At 40.0% G+C, this 24,492-nt stretch overlaps 1 protein-coding gene across 4 annotated transcripts in view; it reads left to right on the forward strand.

Moving 5' to 3' along the window:
- The window catches only part of Hsepi (D-glucuronyl C5-epimerase), a 178,571-nt gene that overhangs the window by 143,246 nt on the left and 10,833 nt on the right, over positions 1 to 24,492 (forward strand). For all 4 annotated transcript variants that reach the window (XM_067142103.2, XM_067142105.2, XM_067142104.2 and 1 more), the window contains 2 exons: positions 1,011 to 1,183; positions 7,265 to 7,587. In XM_067142103.2, coding sequence (XP_066998204.1) covers positions 1,011 to 1,183; positions 7,265 to 7,587 — 496 coding nt within the window. The remainder of the gene's footprint in view (positions 1 to 1,010; positions 1,184 to 7,264; positions 7,588 to 24,492) is intronic.

Below are 24,492 nucleotides of genomic sequence, written 5' to 3' on the forward strand. Positions count from 1 at the left end.
GAAGCAGTGTTGGCAGGCTATCTACCAGTTGGGTAGATGACATCCAGAATTTTATTTAATCATTTTGACCCTTTGCAAAAAGACTACTGTATAATAACCCTTAGAGCTGGTTTGATGCTGGCTCTTTACACTGGTGTCCAGTGCAGCATGATGTTTGAACTGTCCTAACTCATTAACCCTTAGCACTCGAATAAGTTTATCTGGTGACATAACTCTACTAGTATGTATTTTTATTATGTCTAAAAGTGAAAAAAAACCTGAAACTTAATTTGTTTACTTGATTACATAAATCTAGATGATTACATAAATCTAGAAATGAATTTTTAGGTATGCTTTCGTTGTTTACTTTTGTTCTGTGTATAGTATGTCTTGAAGTAAATATCTTGATGAAGGCCTAGTTTCATTGCAAGGATTTTGAAGAAGTGGGTTTCTCTTCACCTTTCTTTACTCTGTGTATTACTGCACTTAGCACAGTCCTGTGTGTGTGTGTGTGTGTGTGTGTGTGTGTGTGTGTGTGTGTGTGTGTGTGTGTGTGTGTGTGTGTGTGTGTGTGTGTGTGTGTGTGTGTGTGTGTGTGTGTGTGTGTGTGTGTGTGTGTGTGTGTGTGTGTGTGTGTGTGTGTGTGTGTGTGTGTGTGTGTGTGTGTGTGTGTGTGTGTGTGTGTGTGTGTGTGTGTGTGTGTGTGTGTGTGTGTGTGCGCGCGCGCGCGCGCGCACTCTCTCTCTCTCTCTCTCTCATAGTTATTTCTATGTTAAGAATAGTTCACATGAATTCTTATTTAATGTAATATAATTTCTGAACTTAATTCTAATTTCTGTTTACTTGAGCATTGATCAGTTACACTCTACAGTTTTTATTTTTGGTAGGGGTTTTAACTACCATGTTAACTACCTGTTAACATATTTGTATCTCAAAAGGTTCCGTAATAAACTGGATAAGACTGTGTATATTTTGTAAAATGTAATGAATAGGTGTATTTTCCCTGTAATATTGGTTCATGTCTTTTCTAGAAACTGTGACAAGTGGAGTGACGTTGAAGCTGGATCATGTCTTGGATTTTGTACTGAGTCTCAACCTGCGTCTCGTTGGCAACGGCAGTTTCAGTATCACGCTCCAGAGTCGGGAAAAGCGAGAAGTCTTCTTTCTGCATTACATCTGTTCTGATCTTCTAATATCTGCACAGGTTAGAGCAACTTATGGTGGTACATTTTTATTTTCATAATTTGAGATTTATTCTACTATAATTTGGTATATATGAAAGGTTCTGGAAACCTACAGTAAGGTTTACTATCCAGAAACATGTAGAGGCATTAGGAATGTTAGTGAAATTTCCATGTGTATTGGTAAACAGTAACGAAAGTTCGAGTACTCCATTCGACTAGCTGGTCGATCGATGTTTCGAGTATGTTCCATTAAAATGTTGTAAGAACCCTTCCAGAAATCGATAATTCTAGACGGTTGATCAAACAGTATATATATCGAGCTGTCAGTCAGGTTGCACTCGAAGGCAAGTGATGGACTGCGAGTGACTGTTGGGCTCCGAGGTGGAGTCGGTGAGTTCAAGAGAGCGTATGTTATAGTGCGTGAGTCAGTGTTGTTGAGATCTGTACTTTTCAGAATCAACTTCAGGGTACTCCGCTATTAAGTGGTGTTGTGTCGCTTGCTACTGTGTATAACTGTGTGTTGTGACTAACAGTGACAATAAAGTAATTTACACAAGGAAGTGAAAGTGTTCTCGTGTGATATTTATTTCCATCAAAGAAAATCGTATTTGAGAACGATAGTACCGTATAATCTCCAATACCACCCGCACTGTTTTTTTTTTTTAAACATCGCTTCCAAAATTGGGTGCAGGTCTTATTTAAAATTTTGGGAAATTTATCTTTTTGAATGCGCATAAATCGGGCATCACCACCGGCGCGGCTTGGCAACAATGCTCTCTTCGCTGTCAGTATACGGTACTTCCGTGCTTGACGTCAGTCTCACGCACGTTCTCGGAATATCAGCATAAATTCCATAAAGTGTTTGCGATCTTTTACTGCGAGTGAGAAACTGAAAGTAGTTCGGGAAGCCGAAATTATTGGAAATTTGCCAGTAAGAAATACAATATTGACAAATCGTGTATTTGCAATTGGAGAAAGAAGAAAAATGTGCTATTAACATGTAGTGGTGATCGTAGAGCTTTTCGTGGACTGAGTGTACAATTTCCAGAAACTGAAAAAAAACTTTATAAATATGTAACAGAAAGACGGGAATTGGGATATGGTGTGTCAACCGAAATGTGTTAGCTAAAGGCATTAGAGATCGCAAAGGAACTTTCATCGGAAGGGTTTAAGGCAACCCAAAGATGGGTTTGTAATTTTTATAAAAGAAATGGGTTGAGCGTACTAAGGCGTAACTCAATTTCACAGCGTCTTCCTGGTGCCTACGATGAGAAGTTATTGTCGTTTCAGCGTCACATAATTCGGTTGCGGAAGGAAAATGCATATTTGCTTTCCCAAATTGGCACTGCAGATCAGACACCAGTCTACTTTGAAATGCCATTGGACAGGACTGTGAATATTAAGGGTGCGAAAAGTGTTACCATTAGAAGAGGTGGTAATGAAAAACAACGATGTACGGTAATGTTGTCTATTCTCGCCGACGGAACCAAATTGCCGCCATACATTGTTCTCAAGCGAAAGACGCTTCCTAAAAATCTGCCCACTGGTGTTATCTTCAGATCTCGGAACTCTGGCTGGATGGACAGTTCACTTGTGGAAGACTGGGTAAAGTGTGCCTGGCAACGTTGCCCTGGTGCATTATTGAGACAAAAGAGCTTGCTTGTTCTCGACAGTTACCGCAGCCACACAACAGACGCTGTGAAGAAACATATCAAGGATGGGAAAACCGACCTTGCAGTCATTCCAGGCAGAATGACATCTATGCTACAGCCACTGGATGTCTGCGTGCACCATCCATTTAAAGCAGCCTTGAAACAGCTCTATACAGAATGGATGGCACACACTGACGCCAACTGGTTGCATTCCGCGCCCGTAAGTTCAGCTGCTGTGTTCGTGGATTTTGACGGCATGGAATCGTATCCCTGGAGACCTCATTCGGAAGAACTTCACGAATTGTAGCATTTCTAATGCTATGGATGGCAGCGATGACTACATTTTCTGGGAAGGTGATGGTGATGAAAGTTCCAAAGTTGGTACTGATAATGATGATGATAAATGAACTCGTTGGATATCGTTCTGGAAATGTTTGTTTACTTTTATTTGTATTTTCTAATCATTTTATGTGTGTTAGTAAAGATTGTAAATAATTTTGACTTAACATTTTTTTAAATTTTGTTCTTTCAAAATAAGGGCGCGGGTCTTATTCAGTGGCGGGTCTTATTCAGTGGCGGGTCTTATTCGAGATTAAATGGTATTTAGCTGTTTCAGTAATATGTGGGGCTGCTAGATGGCATTAAAAGCGTTAGTATTCATTTTACTCAACATATCGTTGACCTGTTGACCTTGAATGTTTATGTTGTGGTGGTTCAAAGTTGTACAATTTTATAGTCCAAAAAAGAACCTCTACATGGACAGATAGTTGGACATTGACCTACATTGCTGCAGTCTGTATTCAAACCTTGTTTGGTTCAAATAAAGTATGTGTTGGAGGGGCATGTGAGTTTCCCTCAGAACTTGTGCTCTCCCTTTTTTCACCTTAATTCCAGTAAGTCCCATTTCTTACTTTTACTTATCTGGTGCACAGTCCTTGAAGGACCTGGGCCTTGTTGATCACTTGTCTCCTCCAGTCATCTGTCGTAGTGGCTAGCCTTCTACAGTTCCATATTCCTAGTTTTCTCAAGTCCGCCTCTACATCGTCCAGCCATCGTAATCTTGGTCGTCCCACTGGAACGACTTCCCTCGGGCTTGGTGACCAACACCTTTCTTGGCACTCGCTGTTCCTCCATTCACTGCACATGTCCCAACCACTGTTATCTTCTAACCTTTATATCTGCAGTTGTTGATGGATTTTTATAGAGTTCATACAGCTCTTTGTTGGTCCTAATTTTCCAGCCACCCTTCTCGTATACTGCACCATATATCTTCCTAAACACTTTACGTTCCCATGCATCTAAAGTATTTCTAATTTGTTATGTAATTGTCCATGTTTCCGATTCATACACAACTACAGGTTTTATAATCATTCTATACACTGTCAACTTCAGCTGCCTTGAAATGTTTGACGATCTCAACAAGTTGCGGAAAGTATAATAGCATCTGTAGCCTGCCACTATTGTTGCCTTTATCTGTACTGGTACTACATTATCTTCCGTGACTATTCCTCCCAAATACTTGAACTGATTTACACTTTCAAACACTTTAGACTGCTCTGTCCCTCTCCACCTTGTTTTATTTCTGGTGTTGATTATATACTTTGTTTTCTCCTTACTTATGACCAAGTCCAATGTAGCCGCTTCACTTTTCAAAACTGTGTAGTTCTCGAGCAGGTACTTTCTATTCCTCCCAAGCATGGCTATATTGTCTGCAAAAGCCATACTCTGGGACGTTCTGTTGAATGTAGTGTCATCTAATTTGCTTGGCAGTTTGCGCATGATCCCCTCCAATGCCAGGTTAAAAAGTGTAGGTGATACAGAATCTCCTTGATTTTGTCCTTGATTGATTGGAAAATTATTGGTATGTGTGCCATTAGCTTTTATTTTGCAGTTGGTGTTGCTCATCATTTTCAGAGTTTCACTAACTTTGGTGGTATTCCCAAATCCTGTAACATCTTAACAAGCCCCCTTCTATTAACACTGTCATAGGCTGCCTTGAAGTCCACATAAAGTTGGTGTACCGTTATATTGTACTCGTAACACTTTTCCATTATTAGTGTGAGGTTGAACATCTGGTCCGTTGTTGCTCTTTCCTCCCTAAACCCACACTGGTTTTCTCCTATAGTGGCTTCTGCATATGGTCGTAGTCTACTGTTCAATATTCTATCAAATATTTTATATGCTGCATGAAGCAACGCTATTCCTCTATGATTATTACACTTTGTCATATCACCCTTTTTATATATCGTCATTGCTGGGACAAGACCTCCTATGTGAAATATTTTAGCTTAGAACTTTGGCCGGTAAGGTTCTGTCATCTAAGGTGCAATATTGTGCGACGCTTGTCAAGGCATTCTCGCTCTTCATACTGTATGCGCTGCGGGTCAGTATATCTCCAAAAATATTATCACATAGGATGTTTCGTCCCGGCAACGATGATATATTGGTACAGTAATGGCTGTGTTCCAATTTGTTGGCATTACCTCGCTTCTCCAGATGTTCTTTATCAATCTATGCATTTCCTTTAATAACTCTATACCACCATACTTGAATATTTCACTTGGTATCTTCTCCCATAGCTCTATTATTTCTCATCTCCTTTGCAGCTTCACTCACCTCTTCCAATGTTGGTTCATTTTCCTCCTGTTCCTCATCTCCCCGCTCCTGGTTTTCATCCAATTGCAGCAGTTCTTTGAAATATTCTTCCCATCTTGTAATAATTCTCCTTTCATCACTGATCTTTCCTTCTTTGTCTCTGCATATTGTTGTATGTGGCTGCCATCCCTGTTTTATCTCCTTTATATCTCTAAACATTCTTTTTACATTGTCTTTGTTTCTACATTCCTCAATGACTTTCAATTTGCTTTTCTCAAATTCTCTCTTTTTCCTTCTACATATAGTTTTTGCCCGCGTATCCCTCTGAAGCATCTTCTTCCTTACACTATTTCGTTCTTCTATTGCCTTCTCACAATCCTCATCGTACCACTCCCTTCGCTTATCTGTTTTCCTGAACCAACTTGGAGTCCATTGTTTGCCATATTACACTGGGAAAAAAATGGAAAGAGCATCTCAGGGCTTACCTCCCTCTCAACAGTAATCGCTCTTATTGCTTCTTTCATTCCTCTTCGAAATTCCTCTCTTTCCTTTTCATCAGTGCTGATTATAGTTATGTTATACTTTTTATCCATTTCTACTTGGTTATAGATGGTTGTTGATATCCTCTGTCTGTACTTAACCATCACGATATAGTAGTCCAAATCAGCATCTGCCCCCCCCCATCACCCGAACGTCCCTTGTATCTGTGCCATGCCTTCTTTGAATAAGCACATGATCTATCTGGTTGACTGTGGCTCCATCCGGTGAAGTCCAAGTTCCTCTATGTATATCCTTATTGGGAATATAGTGCTGCTCAAGGTGAGGTTTTTGCTTACCACAAAATCAACCAACCTTGTTCCGTTGTCATTGCACTCTTCATGTAAACTACACTTTCCCACATTTGGCCGATACACGGTTTCCCTTCCAATCTTGGCATTCATATCTCCTAGAATCACTTTCACATAATTTTCAGCAATTGTACCATATGTGCATTCCAGCTGTTCATAAAAGGAATCTTTAACTTGATCCTTCCATTTATTGGTTCAGAGTTCGATATTGCTGCCTTATATGCTCTGTGTACAAGGAAGCCTATTCTAAACTTAGCTGTCCCACTACTACTATAAAACATTGTGTTGTCCCCTGAATCAGTCGTGCATGTTTCCTTCCACCTAATCTCCTGCAAAGCTGCTATTCCTATCTGGTACTTCCTCAGTTGATCTTTCACATTCCTGAAAGCTACTACTCAATTTAAACTCGGTACGTTCCACATAGCCATTCTTAGATCAGTCCGTGTCCATTGCTTGGTCGTCATCATAGAGACTGCTCGGTTTCTACATGTGTTCAACATTTTCGTGACTACTTATTTTTTACATGGCAAAGAAGTCACCCCTGTACACAACCAACAGGGGGTCTGCCCCTTCACAGCCTGTTGGGTGGCTGCCTTTTCTGTTGGGGATGGTCCCTTAGCCTTTGAAGATCCCTCCTCTTTCTACAAGGCAATAGGTTGCTACTGTTAACCTCAGTTGCCAGTTCCGCCTTACCAATAAATTTTATTTCCGCCTTCACTGCCATTGAGGTCTTTACCGTAACCTTCGTTAGGGCCTCTTACAAGGTACTATTGCCCGGGGCAGGTGACCCAAGGTTTTTTAAAGGGGAGTTACTCCTCTATCACTCACCATTGGTCCTGACTTGTGACAGGCAGAGCCTGGCTTCCTCAACAGAGGTCCAGGTTGGTTGGGTTACAGCCCCATTAGATAAATTAATTTACCTCAGTAGTGTATAGTAAATATATCTTCTATTTGTTGGCAAGTTGATTTTAAACTTTATAATGTTATGTTTTGTTTTGTGTCACAGGATCAGCACATTTACCATGGTATTGGACATACAACTGGATGGCGCCGTTTAACCCGAGATCTAATAGTAGACCTTCAAAAAGGGCTAGCTTATCAAGAAAAATCAAAGCGTAGACTTTCACGTTCTAAACTTAAAGTGGTTGGTATGACGTTTAGAGGATCAGGTTACCTGGACAATCTTACCCTGTCATCAAGCGAACATTTGGCACAGTTTTATGATGCAGCTCGCTGGTTTGTGAAGCATCAAGATCCCAACACTGGGGGATGGGCTAACCCTGTGAGACGACGTGTTGCACCAGGAATGGCTGATTTAGAGCCAGGCTGGTGAGGAACATTTATTTTATTTTCAGATTAAAATATTCAGTTCATATTTCTTTCTTGTTCTGATAATAAACCCTCACTCTTTGTGTTCATGGATATATTTTTTAAATATAGCAAGCTAATTTGCTGTGAAAGATACTAAAATGATTTACTTTGACACACTCTGTAAAGTTTTCGCTTTCCTTCCTGTGTTCCAATAGGTTGAGGGCCAATGACCTTCGATGTGAGGCCCCTTAAAACAACAAGCACCAATAGGTTGAAATTCACCCTGGTTGAGTGCTCTCTAAAATGAGTCAAAAAAAGAATGTAAGATATGCTGTTCTTCCTCTATGAACCATGTGACCTTGCCGCGGTGGGGAGGCTTGCGTGTCCCAATGACGCAGATAGCCGAGCCGCAGGTGCAACCATATCGGATGGGTATCTGTTGAGAGACCAGACTAACGAATGGTTCATCGAAAGGGGGGTAGCAGCCTTTCGGAAGATGCAAGGGTGGCAGTTTGGATGATTGACTGATATGGCCTTGTAATAATACTCAACATGGCTTAGCTATGTTGATACTGCTACACGGCTGAAAGCAGCGGGAAACTACAGCCGTAACTAACTCTTGAGGACATGCAGCTCTCTCTGTATGAATGATGTAGTGATGATGGCTTCCTCCCGGGTAAAATATTCCGGAGGTAAACTAGTCCCCCATTCGGATCTCCAGGTGGGGACTACACGAGAGGGGGCGATCATCAGGAAGATGGATACTGACATTCTGCGAGTCGGAGTGTGGTATGTTAGAAGTTTGAATCGTTGTGGTAGGTTAGAGAATCTGAAAAGGGAGATGGATAGACTAAAGTTAGATGTAGTTGGTCTAAGTGAAGTACTTTGGCAGGAAGAACAGGATTTTTGGTCAGGTGAGTACCGAATTATCAACACAAAATCAAACAACGGAAATGCAGGAGTTGGTTTAATAATGAATAAGAAAATAGGGCAGTGGGTAAGCTACTATGACTAGCATAGTGAAAGAATTATTGTTGTCAAGATAGACACCAAACCAATGCCCACCACAATAGTGCAGGTCTATATGCCTACTAGTTCAGCGGATGACGAGGAAATCAAAAGAATATATGAAGAGATGGAAGATTTAATACAATATGTAAAAGGTGACGAGAATCTAATTGTGATGGGAGACTGGAATGCGGTGGTAGGCCAAGGAGGAGAAGGTAATACAGTAGGAGAATTCGGATTGGGACAAAGGAACAAAAGAGGAACTCGGCTGGTTGAATTCTGCACTGGTCATAATTTAGTCCTTGCCAATACTTGGTTCAAACACCACAAACGATGGCTGTATACGTGGACGAGACCTGGAGACACTGGAAGATATCAAATAGACTTCGTTATGATTAGGCAGAGATTCAGAAACCAGGTGTTGGATTGCAAAACTTTCCCAGGAGCAGACGTGGACTCTGACCACAACTTGTTGGTCATGAAATGCCATCTGAAGTTGAAGAAATTGAAGAAAGGAAAGAATGCCAAAAGATCGGATCTAGACAAGTTGAAAGAAAAGAGTGTGAGGGATTGTTTCAAGAAACATGTGGCACAAGGGCTAAATGAAAAGGCTGAAGGAAACACAATAGAGGAAGAGTGGATAGTCATAAAAAATGAAGTCAGTAGGGCTGCTGAAGAGATGCTAGGAAGGAAAAAAGGATCAACTAAGAATCAGTGGATAACTCAGGAGATACTAGACCTGATTGATGAACGACGAAAACACAAGAATGCTAGAAATGAAGAGGGCAGAAAAGAATACAGGTGTTTAAAGAATCAAGTGGATAGAAAGTGCAAGGTAGCTAAGGAAGAATGGCTGAAGGAGAAGTGCAAGGATGTCGAAGGTTGTATGGTCCTGGGAAAGGTAGATGCTGCATACAGGAAAATCAAGGAAACCTTTGGAGAAAAGAAATCTAGGTGTATGGATATTAAGAGCTCAGATGGATAGCCACTTCTAGGGAAAGAAGACAAAGCAGAAAGATGGCAAGAACATATCCAACAGTTGTATCAAGGTAAAGATGTAGATAATTTGGTTCTGGAACAAGAAGTGGCTGTTGATGCTGATGAAATGAGAGACCCAATTTTGAGGTCAGAGTTTGACAGAGCTGTGAGAGACCTAAATAGGACAAGGCACCTGGAATTGATGACATTCCTTCTGAATTACTGACTGCCTTAGGAGAATGCAGCATGGCAAGGTTTTTCCATTTAGTGTGTAAGATGTATGAAACAGGAGAAGTCCCATCCAATTTTCGGCAGAATGTTGTTATACCTATTCCCAAGAAAGCCGGTGCTGACAGGTGTGAAAACTACCGCACCATTAGATTAGTATCGCATGCCTGCAAAATTTTAACATGTATTATTTACAGAAGAATGGAAAAACAAGTTGAAGCTGAGTTGGGAGAAGATCAATTTGGCTTCAGAAGAAATGTAGGAACACGTGAAGCAATCCTGACTTTGTCTGATCTTAGAGGATCGAATCAAGAAGGACAAGCCCACGTACATGGCATTCGTAGATATGAAAGAGGCATTCGATAATGTTGATTGGATGGAATAATATTGATTGTATTGATTAGGTGGTAAATTCAATAAATTAACTTATTGATATTATTCCATTCAAGTATCATCAATACGGATCAAGAATGATATTTATCACATGTAATGTTGATTGGACCAAGCTATTTACGATTCTGAAGGTGATTGGGATCAGATACCAAGAACGAAGAATTATCTACAATCTGTATAAAAATCAGTCTGTAGTGATAAGTATCGAGGGCTGTGAAAAAGAAGCACCAATCCAGAAAGGAGTGAGGCAAGGCTGCAGTTTGTCCCCCCCTCCTCTTCAATGTTTACATAGAACAGGCAGTAAAGGAAATCAAAGAGGAATTTGGAAAGGGAATCACAATCCAAGGAGGAAATCAAAACCTTGAGATTTGCCGATGATATTGTTATTTTATCTGAGACTGCAGAAGATCTTGAGAAGCTGCTGAATGGTATGGACGAAGTCTTGAGTAAGGAGTACAAGATGAAAATAAGTCCGAAACAAAAGTAATGGAGTGCAGTGGAACGAAGGCAGGTGATGCAGGAAATATTAGATTAGGAAATGAAGTCTTAAAGGAAGTAGATGAATATTGTTACTTGGGTAGTAAAATAACAAACGGTGGCAGAAGTAAGGAGGACATAAAATGCAGACCTGCACAAGCAAGGAAGAGCTTTCTTAAGAAAAGAAATTTGCTCACTTCTAACATTGATATAGGAATTAGAAAGATGTTTTTGAAGACTTTCGTGTGGAGCGTGGCATTGTATGGAAGTGAAACATGGACGATAACTAGCTCAGAAAGAAAGAGAATAGAAGCTTTTGAAATGTGGTGTTACGGAAGAATGCTGAAGGTGAGATGGATAGATCGAATCACGAATGAAGAAATACTGAATCGAATTGGTGAGAGGAGATCGATTTGGCTAAATTTGACAAGAAGAAGAGATAGAATGATAGGACACATTTTAAGACACCGAGGACTTGTGCAGTTGGTCTTTGAAGGAAGTGTAGGTGGTAAGAACAGTAGGGGTAGACCAAGGTTTGAATATGACAAGCAGATTAGAGCAGATGTAGGATGCAGTAGTTACGTAGAAGTGAAAAGGTTAGCACATGATAGGGTGGCATGGAGAGCTGCATCAAACCAGTCTATGGACTGATGACTCAAACAACAACAACAACAGATATGCTGTTATGGAATATCTGAAAAGTGGTACACAGTTCAGAAGTAAGACTGAAACATACCCTAATAGTTATAAAGTTGTCTAAGATGTAGTGATGTAGTTTTTCATGTCCATTGTCAACTGATATGTGATGGCCTTTCGGGATACTGGGCAACATTTTAGCTACTGTACAGTAACCCTTGTCCGGATGAAATAACTTGAGCAGTATATGTTCCTGTACTTTACAGCTGGTAGAAGACTAGGTAGTGGTGCTAATATCGGTTTGCCTTACTCGAAGATTGTTATTAATTCTTTCACTGTCAGCCTCCAATAACCGTGGCATGGTGACAGCCCGAGTATTTACTTTGGCGTATACAGTTTCATCTTTACAGCTTCATTTGCAACCAAATACGACTAGAACTGTCATATTGCATGTCGTTGGAATCAAGAATAAATCAGTTTTTGTCCATTTTTCATCTTCTTGTATTTTCTAACCAGAGACAAACATCACAAGAGACTCTTTGTTTATGCAATGGCCCATCCTGATTGTCATGTGGTATTTTACCTTCTGTGTGGAAATATACTGTACCAGGAAAAGTTGTGGGCAAAGGGCATGAGTAGGACCTCAGGGAGTGGAACTGGGTTTTGGAGCCGATACAGAGAAGGATAGTCTCGCAGAGCGAATAATAGATGGTAAAAAAATTTTTTTTCAAAACAATTTATTAATTTCTCACCCTGCGGTATGATTGTTGACTCAAAATTTATATTGAAATTAAATGTTGAAAATAATCTTCTTGAAAAAAAAATGGCATAAATATCATTGGTTTCAAAGTCTTTCATATGTGTGAAATTCCACCTAAAGTCTTTTTTAAACCTAAGCACACTTTTATAATGGTAAATGGATATGAGAAATTATTAAAAGTTTTCAGTTCTCAGTTCGTCAATCTCGTTATACAGCACACTTGAAATCCTACAGTCTTTCTACGAGAAATGAAATTGAAATTAAATTTATCACTTTTGAGAAATTATGGAAATTGTTCACACGCGACACTGAAGTTTCACTGTTCAAAATAAATGAAAAAGTTTAGTCAGTTTGTTACTCACTTATGACAAGAACTGTTGTTACCAAATGTCGAAAGATGGACATCTGGAATGTTCCATGTAGAAGCAGGATCGGCGATGTTGACGTTCCCGACGAGGTGATGACAGCTGGAACTGTTGAGTTTCGCACACGAAAATTCATTTAGTGCGACTGGTTATCACTTACACTGTTGAACACTATTTATGGCGTATGAAGAATCACAGTCCTTTCTGTACTAAATACTATTTACAGTCGTTATTGAAACGTTCTTAATCACACAGTTCACACTTGAAGAAAAAGAAAAAAAAGAAAGCAAGTCGATAAGCACAGTCTGTGAACACAGTCATTAAGTTAGATTTTCTGCTAATCCTGTTATATTAACTCAGAAAAGTTCTTACTTTTTCATTCAAAATATTGATGTGACGTGAATAAAGAAATATAATGCAATACTCGGGAAAAAAAAAAACTCTGTAGAAGTTTAATGTTACTTGACGTTGCCTAAGTCCACACGTAATGAATTAGTTAATATTTGTACTCCAATAAGTTCATTCGTGTTACAGTCTTAAATGTCTTTTTAGGATTATATTGTAATCGCGACGCGACATACTAACTGCAGTGCGACGTCCTTTATCGGCGATAGAATTTCGCGTTCTAGAGATACGACGAAAGTACTTCTACCGTGACTGCGCGAACATACTGTACGCGGGCCGGTCTCTTCACTATCTCACTCACACAGTTGTCTGCCTGTCCTTGTACGGTACTGTACTGTACTGCACTCGTTTGCGGGCTATCTGGCCTTGACATATATAGACACCAGCGCAGGGAGGGGTGGCAGCTCTCTCTCGGCCATGTGACCGTAATTACGTAATTTCGTTGAGACTTTAAATTGTTATAACTCAACAACCGTTTGATGAATTAATTTGAAATTTATAGGGATTAACTTTTATGATGTTTGCTATAATTCAGCGTTTGTCCCGTTGAAATTGGTTAAGGTGTTAAAAAGCTGTTAAAAGAAAAATTCTTTCGAGAAATATCTCTAGGGGAGGTGAGCTTCGAGCGACAGGTGACGTCACTTGACTCCGCCTAGCGTACTCGTAGGGTCTGGCACATACTGGAACATTCTTTACATGGATGTTCGTACGTCGGTCGGATCTTTAATGCTGGAAATAACATTTCTTTCAATTAATATGGACCAGGACCTAGGCCTTCCTGGTACAATACCGAAAGAAAATTATACTGGGGTGATGATTGAGTTAGTGAAACTCAAGTTAATGTGGGGAAGTGAATCTGAAGGTGATAAGCAAGATGGCAGTAACGCTTTTCTTACTGTTTGCTTTACATCGCACCGACACAGATAGGTCTTACAGTGACGATGAGATAGGAAAGGCCTAGGAGTGGAAAAGAAGCGCTCGTGCCCTTAATTAAGGTACAGCCCCAGCATTTGCCTGGTGCAAAAATAGGAAATCTTGGAAAAACATCTTCAGGGTTGCCGACAGTGGGGTTTGAACCACTATTTCCCGGATGCAAGCTCACAGCTGCGCGCCCCTAACCGCATGGCCAACTAGCCTGGTGGCAGTAATGTTAAGATTCATTCACAACTGATGGTAGTGATGGGATTTCATATTTAGTACTGCAAATTCCCCTAAATTTGATGATAATGTTCCTGACTGACTGCAGTTTACAGGACTAGCAAACTTGAAAGTACAAATTCCCAATGTTCAGAGCACATAGTACCCAAGACTAAAAGGTATGCTAGTGACATTTTGAACACAGATTTGCCCACTAATTCCAGGGTGAAAGAAGTGGTTAAACTATAATTGAACTGAATGTCTATTTGCAGCGAGTATCCTCGTGAGGCATTCTAAAAGACCAACTATTTAATTATGCTGGACAACAGATGAACTTTATCGTATACTGGCATTTAGCAAAATTATGGGTGTGAATAAGTTTTTTTGTTTATTTCCAAATGTCTTCATTTTTTGGATAATAGTATAGTAGAGCCTGGAAACATACTAAGGAAGATACGTTTGTTTGTGATCTAATATCATAATTCAAAGTTTTGTATTACCCCAGGGTAACATTTGGCTGCAGATGGATCGTATTTCATGCTTGATAGTACGAGTTTTAGAACATGGTAGAGTAGGCGGGGTAGCCTTACAAAGTGAAGGGGTTAAGATTTGTATAATGTGATTCAGTGCGACCATTCTTCTATCATCTTGTGGTGAGTTGTTGAATTGTGCTGATCTATCTGCCCTCCTCGTTCTTGTTGAAACCATTGTCATCTTTCATTATTTCGGTAGCTTCTTGTTAGAGACGAGTGAACAACTCTCTTTTCTCGATCGCAACATAGGATTTCAGGAAACCACAGTTCTTGCTGTCACGGCTACCAAGAATTGATCAAAATAATTAAACATAATAAGAGAGAAGATGGTCTGCAGATCAAGATAATTTGGGGACCTATCTTCCTGCGAGACAGCACAAGAATGATCACATTGAACAAATCTTGATAATGCCGGTCTGAGAGTCTCGCCTTCTCACTGTTGTAAAACTGTAGGCCCCACCCTGTTCATCATAACTAGGACTACTGCACAATAATTGAAATATCAACATATTTACAATGCCACAGTGGCCTACTATGCCGAAGAAGACGAATCTTTCAAGATGTTTCATAATTGGTGAAGCTTTTGAATCTATTTAGGATAGGCAAATCTTCAGTGGACGGAACTTAGCATGGGATAATGTTGAATCGGCATCATTGATATAAATGTTGGTCATGGCTATCATAAAAGGCATATAATTCTGTAACGATTAATTGAGTCCATTACAGAAAATAGGAAATGAAGACCATGTGATAAAATTTAGAAATGTCGAAACATCGTAACATTAAATTTAAATTAGGTTAGAAAAAAAACTGACATCTAGAGTCAGTATGTGGGGAAACAGGGGGAACCCTACGAGGCGTCGAAATGAAAAATTCATGTCCAAAACTTCAGAAAGAAAAACTACATTCCTAAGAGTCCTGTTCATTGTATAAAATATGATTAAAAAATTCAAAACAAAACAAACAAACAACATTTACCGTAAATCAGAACTGAATGACATAAAATAAAAGGTGATTTAAATTTTACCAAACAAATATACAGCGTGCTTTACAGCCACGCGAATAGAGACTAGAATCTTGGAGTTAATAGCTCTACCTTAAAATGGAGGGTAAATTGTTAAAGAGAAAATAAATTTAAAAGCTGAAATATTTAGTTTAGATAACCAAGAACCTGATAAATGTACTTCACAATATAGTGTAAATTTGAAACAATTACAGAGGCAGTGTCATGAGGTTAGGTTAGTTTTACAGTTTAAATAAAATGTTAGAAAAGACATCCCAATTAGGATGGAGGTAATTGAAAAATTACCCATTCGACAATAAAACTTAGCCAATAGACCTCAGTGGGGAAATCACCTGCACATTTGAAAGTAATTAAAGTTACTTTAACATTACTAGCAAAAAAACTAAGTCCGAAAAGAAGCATGAAACGCTGAACTCTCCAACATCAGTGGGACAGGTCGCGGATCACGTCCGTCCCCTATGAGAACTAGATTAGTAAGACTCGCAAACACCTCATAGCATGTACGCTCATGAGGCAGAAGACAGGAAATTACCTCATCAAAATTAATGTCCAGTCAAAGTGCAGGGTTATCCTCTCTTGAAATATATTGACCAATAACACAAGTTTTTATTTTGACCAATACGAGAAATCTTCTTTCTTGCTGACTCTTTGGTAATCAAAAGTTCTAGAAAATGCAGTGTGATGCAACCGGACGCAACTCATAAAACATGGGACGTGTCCCATAGGGTGTTTCAAAAAAATGTACCAAATAAAAGTTTACATAAATTAATGTCCAAAAAAAATAATTATTTCTGACAGCCACATTTTCCCCACTGTTACAATTTCAATTGTTACTATCAGAATTTTAGTCCCCAAACTCCTTCAGTCTAGGATCCCTCCTTCGTTCCGCAAAGCTGTGGAACTCGCTGTCAGGAGATGTCAAGAACTTGCCTCATGCAAACTTTCAAATGTATATGAAGAAAAATGTAATTTAATAGAACTACTTCATGTGTGTCTGAGTGAATGAGTGAACGGTAGACTGGTAGATTGAAAGGAAGTGTGCGAGCACATGAATGATCGAATGAATGAATGAGCAGTAAAAAATTAAGTGTACAGTAGAACCTCGATTATACGTTCCCGGAAACTACGTTTTCCCATATTATTCGTTCAAATTGCGTGGTCCCGCGGGCATCCTAGTTGAATCATGTTGTAAAAATCCCGCATTATCTGTTCCTCGAAGAAACTATTTCCCGGATCAACCGTCCAGAAATTTCAGTCCCGTCAACGCTAAGTCCTCGATCACGCATTTTTCAAGAAACTGTACCTCACAAAAGGACGGCTACGGATACCAGTTGCTATGGAATGGGAGTGGGCATCTCGGACATATTCTGAGTCGTGGCCCTCCTTGTGCTCAGGCGGCTAGGACTATACAATTCACCGGTGGTCCATAACCCGTTAGAGGAGAGATCCTCACTTGGACTATGTGCAAGTAGGGCAGCATCCTGCTTCATGAATTTACCGAGCTCAGAACACTTTAAGCAAGCCTCGGACCTATGGGAGTAATGGAGACCCACTCCCATTTGACAGGCGAGGGACTCCTTGGAAACAACTTGGCGAACGAAATGGAATTTGATGGGGAGCTATCAATATTAATGGGGCTTATGGAAGAAAGAAGGTAGAACTAGCTGAGTGAGCAAAGAGGATGCATCTGGATGTGCTAGGAGTAAGTGATATTCGGGTAAGGGGAGATAATGAGGAAGAGATAGGAGATTATAAGGTGTACTTGACGGGTGTTAGAAAGGGAAGGGCAGAGTCTGGGGTAGGGCTCTTTATCAGGTATACCATTGCACGCAACATAGTTTCTGTTAGGCACGTAAATGAGCGAATGATGTGGGTAGATTTGTCAGTTGGAGGAATTAGGACAAGAATTGTGTCCGTGTATTCACCATGTGAGGGTGCAGATGAGGATGAAGTTGACAAGTTTTATGAAGCATTGAGTGACATCGTGGTCAGGGTCAACAGCAAGGATAGAATAGTGCTAATGGGCGATTTCAATGCGAGAGTTGGGAATAGAACTGAAGGATACGAAAGGGTGATTGGTAAATGTGGGGAAGATATGGAAGCTAATGGGAATGGGAAGCGTTTGCTGGACTTCTGTGCTAGTATGGGTTTAGCTGTTACGAATACATTCTTCAAGCATATAAGGCTATTCACCGCTACACATGGGTGGCTAGGGGTACCAGATCCATAATAGACTATATCTTAACAGACTTTGAATTCAGGAAATCTGTTAGGAATGTAAGAGTTTTTCGGGGATTTTTCGATGATACAGACCACTATCTGATCTGTACTGAACTAAGTATCTCTAGGCCTAGGGTAGAGAAAGTGAAATCTGTCTGCAAACGATTAAGGGTAGAAAATCTCCAGGACGAGGAAATTAGACAGAAGTACATGGATATGATTAGTGAGAAGTTTCGAACAGTAGACAGTAAGCAGGTTCAGGATATAGAAAGTGAATGGGTGGCATACAGGGATGCTGTAGTAGAAACAGCAAGGGAATGCCTAGGAACAACTGTGTGTAAAGATGGGAAAAGGCGAACATCTTGGTGGAATGATGAAGTGAGAGCAGCCTGTAAACGTAGAAAGAAGGCTTATCAGAAATGGCTCCAAACAAGGGCCGAGGCAGACAGGGATTTGTATGTAGATGAAAGAAACAGAGCGAAACAAATAGTTGATGAATCCAAAAAAGAAGTCATGGGAAGATTTTGGTAATAACCTGGAAAGGCTAGGTCAAGCAGCAGGAAAACCTTTCTGGACAGTAATAAAAAATCTTAGGAAGGGTGGGAAAAAGGAAATGAACAGTGTTTTGAGTAATTCAGGTGAACTCATAATAGACCCCAGGGAATCACTGGAGAGGTGGAGGGAATATTTTGAACATCTTCTCAATGTAAAAGGAAATCATCATGGTGTTGTTGCAAACAGCCAAGCTCATGGGGAGGAGGAAAATGATGTTGGTGAAATTATGGTTGAGGAAGTGGAAAGGATAGTAAATGAACTCCATTGTCGTAAGGCAGCAGGAATAGATGAAATTAGACCCGAAATGGTGAAGTATAGTGGGAAGGCAGGGATGAAATGGCTTCATAGAGTAGTAAAATTAGCATGGAGTGTTGGTAAGCTACCTTCAGATTGGGCAAAAGCAGTAATTGCACCTATCTACAAGCAAGGAAACAGGAAGGATTGCAACAACTATCGAGGTATCTCATTGATTAGTATACCAGGCAAAGTATTCACTGGCATCTTGGAAGGGAGGGTGCGATCAGTCGTTGAGAGGAAGTTGGATGAAAACCAGTGTGGTTTCAGACCACAGAGAGGCTGTCAGGATCAGATTTTCAGTATGCGCCAGGTAATTGAAAAATGCTACGAGAGGAATAGGCAGTTGTGTTTATGTTTCGTAGATCTAGAGAAAGCATATGACAGGGTACCGAGGGAAAAGATGTTCGCCATACTGGGGGACTATGGATTTAAAGGTAGATTATTAAAATCAATCAAAGGCATTTATGTTGACAATTGGGCTTCAGTGAGAATTGATGGTAGAATGAGTTCTTGGTTCAGGGTACTTACAGGAGTTAGACAAGGCTGTAATCTTTCACCTTTGCTGTTCATAGTTTACATGGATCATCTGCTGAAAGGTATAAAATGGCAGGGAGGGATTCAGTTAGGTGGAAATGTAGTAAGCAGTTTGGCTTATGCTGACGACTTGGTCTTAATGGCAGACTGTGCCGAAAGCCTGCAGTCTAATATCTTGGAACTTGAAAATAGGTGCAATGAGTATGGTATGAAAATTAGCCTCTCGAAGTCTAAATTGATGTCAGTAGGTAAGAAATTCAACAGAATTTAATGTCAGATTGGTGATACAAAGCTAGAACAGGTCGATAATTTCAAGTATTTAGGTTGTGTGTTCTCCCAGGATGGTAATATAGTAAGTGAGATTGAATCAGGGTGTAGTAAAGCTAATGCAGTGAGCTCGCAGTTGCGATCAGCAGTATTCTGCAAGAAGGAAGTCAGCTCCCAGACGAAACTATCTTTACATCGGTCTGTTTTCAGACTGACTTTGCTTTACGGGAGCGAAAGCTGGGTGGACTCAGGATATCTTATTCATAAGTTAGAAGTAACAGACATGAAAGTAGCAAGAATGATTGCTGGTACAAACAGGTGGGAACAATGACAGGAGGATACTTGAAATGAGGATATAAAGGCTAATTTAGGAATGAACTCGATGGATGAAGCTGTACGCATAAACCGGCTTCGGTGGTGGGGTCATGTGAGATGAATGGAGGAGGATAGGTTACCTAGGAGAATAATGGACTCTGTTATGGAGGGTAAGAGAAGTAGAGGGAGACCAAGACGACGATGGTTAGACTCGGTTTCTAACGATTTAAAGATAAGAGGTATAGAACCAAATGAGGCCACAACACTAGTTGCAAATCGAGGATTGTGACGACGTTTAGTAAATTCTCAGAGGCTTGCAGACTGAACGCTGAAAGGCATAACAGTCTATAATGATAATGTATGTATGTATGTATGTATGTATGTATGTATATTATCTTATACGATTGTTATCGTGACCAGAACAGATGTTGCACCTTACATACATAAAGCCATGGGAGGTTTTGAGACTGCCTATTACTGTTTTGGTCCTAATATAAAACTGGGAATTTAATGTTTTTGGTGTTAAAATGTTATAAAAACTGCAGTCGTTTCATTTGCGCATGTTACATCTAAAACTTTCTGTCATTTCTCACTCGTATAGACTTGTACAGCGAGCATGCTTTCGAGCTGAGCTCAAGGTCATGAATAACCGTAATTTCGGAAGTGTTAAATGATATTTTTTCTCTTTCCAATTTGATTGTGATTAGTGACGCGCAGGATTGAATATAATGCATTTCAGAACTTGGGAATCGATACTTACATTCAAAACCATATTCTCAAGTTCAACATAACCTTTAAAAGTCGATGTAGGCCTAATTTACGCGGTACCGGGCGAGTTGGCCGTGCGCATAGCGGCGCGCGGCTGTGAGCTTGCATCCGGGAGATAGTAGGTTCGAATCCCACTATCGGCAGCCCTGAAGATGGTTTTCCGTGGTTTCCCATTTTCACACCAGGCAAATGCTGGGGCTGTACCTTAATTAAGGCCACGGCCGCTTCCTTCCAACTCCTAGGCCTTTCCTACCCCATCGTCGCCATAAGCCCTATCTGTGTCGGTGCGACGTAAAGCCCCTAGCAAAAAAAAAATTACGTGGTACATGACATCTGTAAACTGACTATGAACAGTATACCGGTGACCAAATTACAATGGAAGATAAAAATAAAATAAAAAAGGGATTTCACCATCATGTTGGATGCTTTTGTATCTAATGTGCTTTATTTTATTAGAATAGAGAATTAAAAACTACTTATGGTCGATTGTTGTTTGGCTTGGCGTTTTGGGTATTAGATTTTTCGAAGAGTTTGGCTGATCAAAGTAACTGAAATGAAAGAAAATTTCAGAGGAAACTGACGAAGTTTTCCCGGTAAAACTGAATGTAAAGTTTCAAGATTTTTAAGTCACATACTGGTAATTAATTTTCGTTTGAAGGCGGCCCCACGGTCTAACTTGCCTGCCTCTCACCCGGAGGCCCCGGGTTCGATTCCCGGCCAGGTCAGGCAGTTTTACAATACCTAGATATGAGGGCTGGCTCCAGGTTCACTCATTCTACGATTACCTTTAATTGAGAAGCTATTTAATGGTGAAACGGCGACCCCGGTCTAGAGAGCCAGGAATAACGACTGAGAGGATTCGTCACACTGACCTTGCGTCACCTCGTAATCTGCAGGTGTTCGGACCGAGCAGCGGTCTCTTGGTAGGCGGAAGGCCCATTGGGGCTCTTGTTTGGTTTGGTTTAGGGGTGTTTATAAGATTATATTATTCATTTTTGTGATGTTTAGCCAAATTGCCGACGGTTCATTCGTTCCCGGATTTTCCGCATTTCCCGTGTTGTACGGTTGTTTGTGTTTTTTTTTTTTTGGTCCCTCCAAAAATGGAGAATCGAGGTTTCACATCAATCGACCACATGTAGTTTTTAATTCTCTAATCTAATAAAACAGCACATTAGATGCAAAAGCACCCAACATGATGGCGAATACCCTTTTTCTTAATCATTCATTGTAATTTGGTCACAGGTATACTGTTTGTAGTCAGTTTATGGAAATCTTGTACTGCGTAAATTAGGCCTACATTGACTTTTAAAGGTTTTGTTGAACTCGAGAATATGGTTTTGAATGTAAGTATCGATTCTCAAGTTCTCGAATGCATTATATTCAATTCTGCCCGTTACTAATCCCAATCAAATTGGAAAGAGAAAAAATATCATTAACACTTCTGAAATTACAGTTATTCGTGACCTTGAGCTCAGCTGGAAAGCGTGTTCGCTGTACAAGTTGGTATGAGTGTGAAATGATACAAAGTTTTTTTAATGTAACGTGAGCAAATGAAACGACTGAGATTTTTATAACATTTTAACACAAAAACGTGAAGTCCCAGTCTTATATTAGGACCAAAACAGTAATAGGCAACCCCAAAACCTCCCATGGCTTTATATATGTAAGGTGTAACATCTGTTCTGGTCTCGATAACATAATCGTACCTAATACGATAGTATTAAAATACTAAATTTGAGTTACTTAAGAAGCGGTTTTGATTCCTGCCTGAAAGCCCAGTGACTATACAGTGCCCTGAGGGAAGTCCTCAAAACCTGTTCGGCGATACACTTGAAAAAAGTAAAAAATAAACATCTTGCATAACTTGCATAAGGGACCATCTTAGCATCGCATTCAGGTGGTATTGTTCAGAGAATCCTCAGAAATCATAAAGCAGAGTGTGTCCACAAAAATTGGAAGGAGATAGAGTGCATTTCGACAGCTCTACTTCAAGACTGAACGAGTTTCGTCAAATGTCCGTACTTGCAAAACGTCTGCATTACGTCCAGGGTAATCGAGGATTTAGCGTTGATGGGACTGAAATGTCTGGACAGCTGATCCGGGAAATAGTTTCTTTGTGGAACGGATAGTGCAGGATTTTTACAACGTGATTTAATTAGGATGCTCGCGGGACCATGTAATTTGAACAAATAATGCGGGAAAACGTTGTTTCCGGGAACGTATAATCAAGGTTCTACTGTATACTATTATCAGATGACTTTCATCAAACTTGTTCTGCCAGTGTGTGTGGCTCAGATGCTGGCTTTCTGACTCCAAATTGGCGGGTTCCATCCCAGCTCCATCTGATGGTATATGAAGGTGCTCAAATATGTCAGCCTTATGTCAGTAGTTTTGGTCTAGAAAGCCAAGAATAATGGCCGAGAGGATTTGTCGTGCTGACCACACGACACCTCGCAATCTGTAGGCCTTTGGGCTGAGCAACAGTCACTTGGTAGGCCATGGCCCTCAGGGCTGTAGGGCCATGGGGTTAGTTTTTTGTGTCAGATTTACCGACATATAAAAGAACTACTGCTGGATAAAATTATGGTGTCTCCAAAAACCTTTACAACGTTGTTTGTGGGACATAAAACCTTTTTTCTTAATGAGCCTCTATGGACAGCATGATAACAAGTTCATTTCAGTGTTTAGATCTTGTTCTCCTAGCTTTGACATCTGAGTATTTCCTCAGCTCATCAGCCAGCAACTTCTTGTGTTCTTTGGATAGAGGTCCTCTCCATCTTTTGGGGTTTGATTCCATCCTAAATCCTTGTTACCTCTTTACTATTTGCCTACATTTGACCCTGTCATTAATTTTACATTCTTGGACACCAATCTGTCTCAATATTCTTTTTTTTAAGTCAGTCATCTGACATCTCAAAGATGTGTCCATAGAATTATAATCATCATCATCAAACTTTTCCATTCTTATTGCTGTCATTTTCATAACATTTGTTGTTTTACTATGTATGCTGAATTGTAATTATTTGAATTTTGATCACTTCTTTAACCTGTTAAGAAACGTTCAGAAAGAGTTAATTGGTTATTGAATATAGTCTCTGGCCACTTTATAATAATTTTAGGAGGTTATATTTTGCTTGAATTGGTTTTAAACATATTGATGAGTTTATCATTGATAATGAGCTTAGACCATGTGAAGAATGTAACATACACTTTTGGTATTAAAATCACGGGAATAGAACCAGCCTTTGGGTGGATAGGCCGTGTGCATTTGCAGAGTTTCGCCCAGACGTGCTTTTGGGCTCATCAGTTGGATTGCTATTTGCTTTACGTCGCACCAATACAGATAGGTAGGTCTTACAGCGACAATGGGATAGGAAAGGCCTGGGAGTGGGAAGGAAGCAGCCGTGGCCTTCATTAAGGTACAGCCCCCGCATTTGCCTGGTGTGAAAATGGGAAATCACGGAAAACCAAATTCAGGGCTGCTGACAGTAGGGCTCGAACTCACTTTCTTCCAGATGCAAGCTCACAGCTGCACGCCCCTAACCACACGGCCAACTCCCCCAGTTCAGTTGGATTGGCATACCCCTCCAAGACTCTGGTTATATTCCCGTGATTTTAAGATCTGCGGCCATGAAAGCCAGTTTTGAAACTTCTGGTATTGTTGTTATAGTTTACATTACTTTCTGATACCAGCTTGTAACTCGCATTATCATCATTTAAAATTGTTATGCTTTTTGCTGTTTAGCTCTTCTCTGCATCTGTTTGAGGAAAGTTTGAAGTTTCTGAAACTTTTTGATAAGATGGGAGTCATGATTTTCAGTGTCAACTTAGTTAATTAATTAATTTTTTTCATTTCTGTCGAACACTAGATAAAAATTTATAAAACTGTTTAAAACTGTTTAAGAATAATAAAATGATATGTTTCGTTCTATAAGAACATCCTCAGATTCTTTCAAATCATTTATTTACACTTGAATATACATTATTGTTGGAAAGCTGAACCGCAGTGACGAGCGAACATGC

The sequence above is a fragment of the Anabrus simplex genome, chromosome 2, assembly GCF_040414725.1.
Source record: "Anabrus simplex isolate iqAnaSimp1 chromosome 2, ASM4041472v1, whole genome shotgun sequence".
NCBI lineage: Eukaryota > Metazoa > Arthropoda > Insecta > Orthoptera > Tettigoniidae > Anabrus > Anabrus simplex.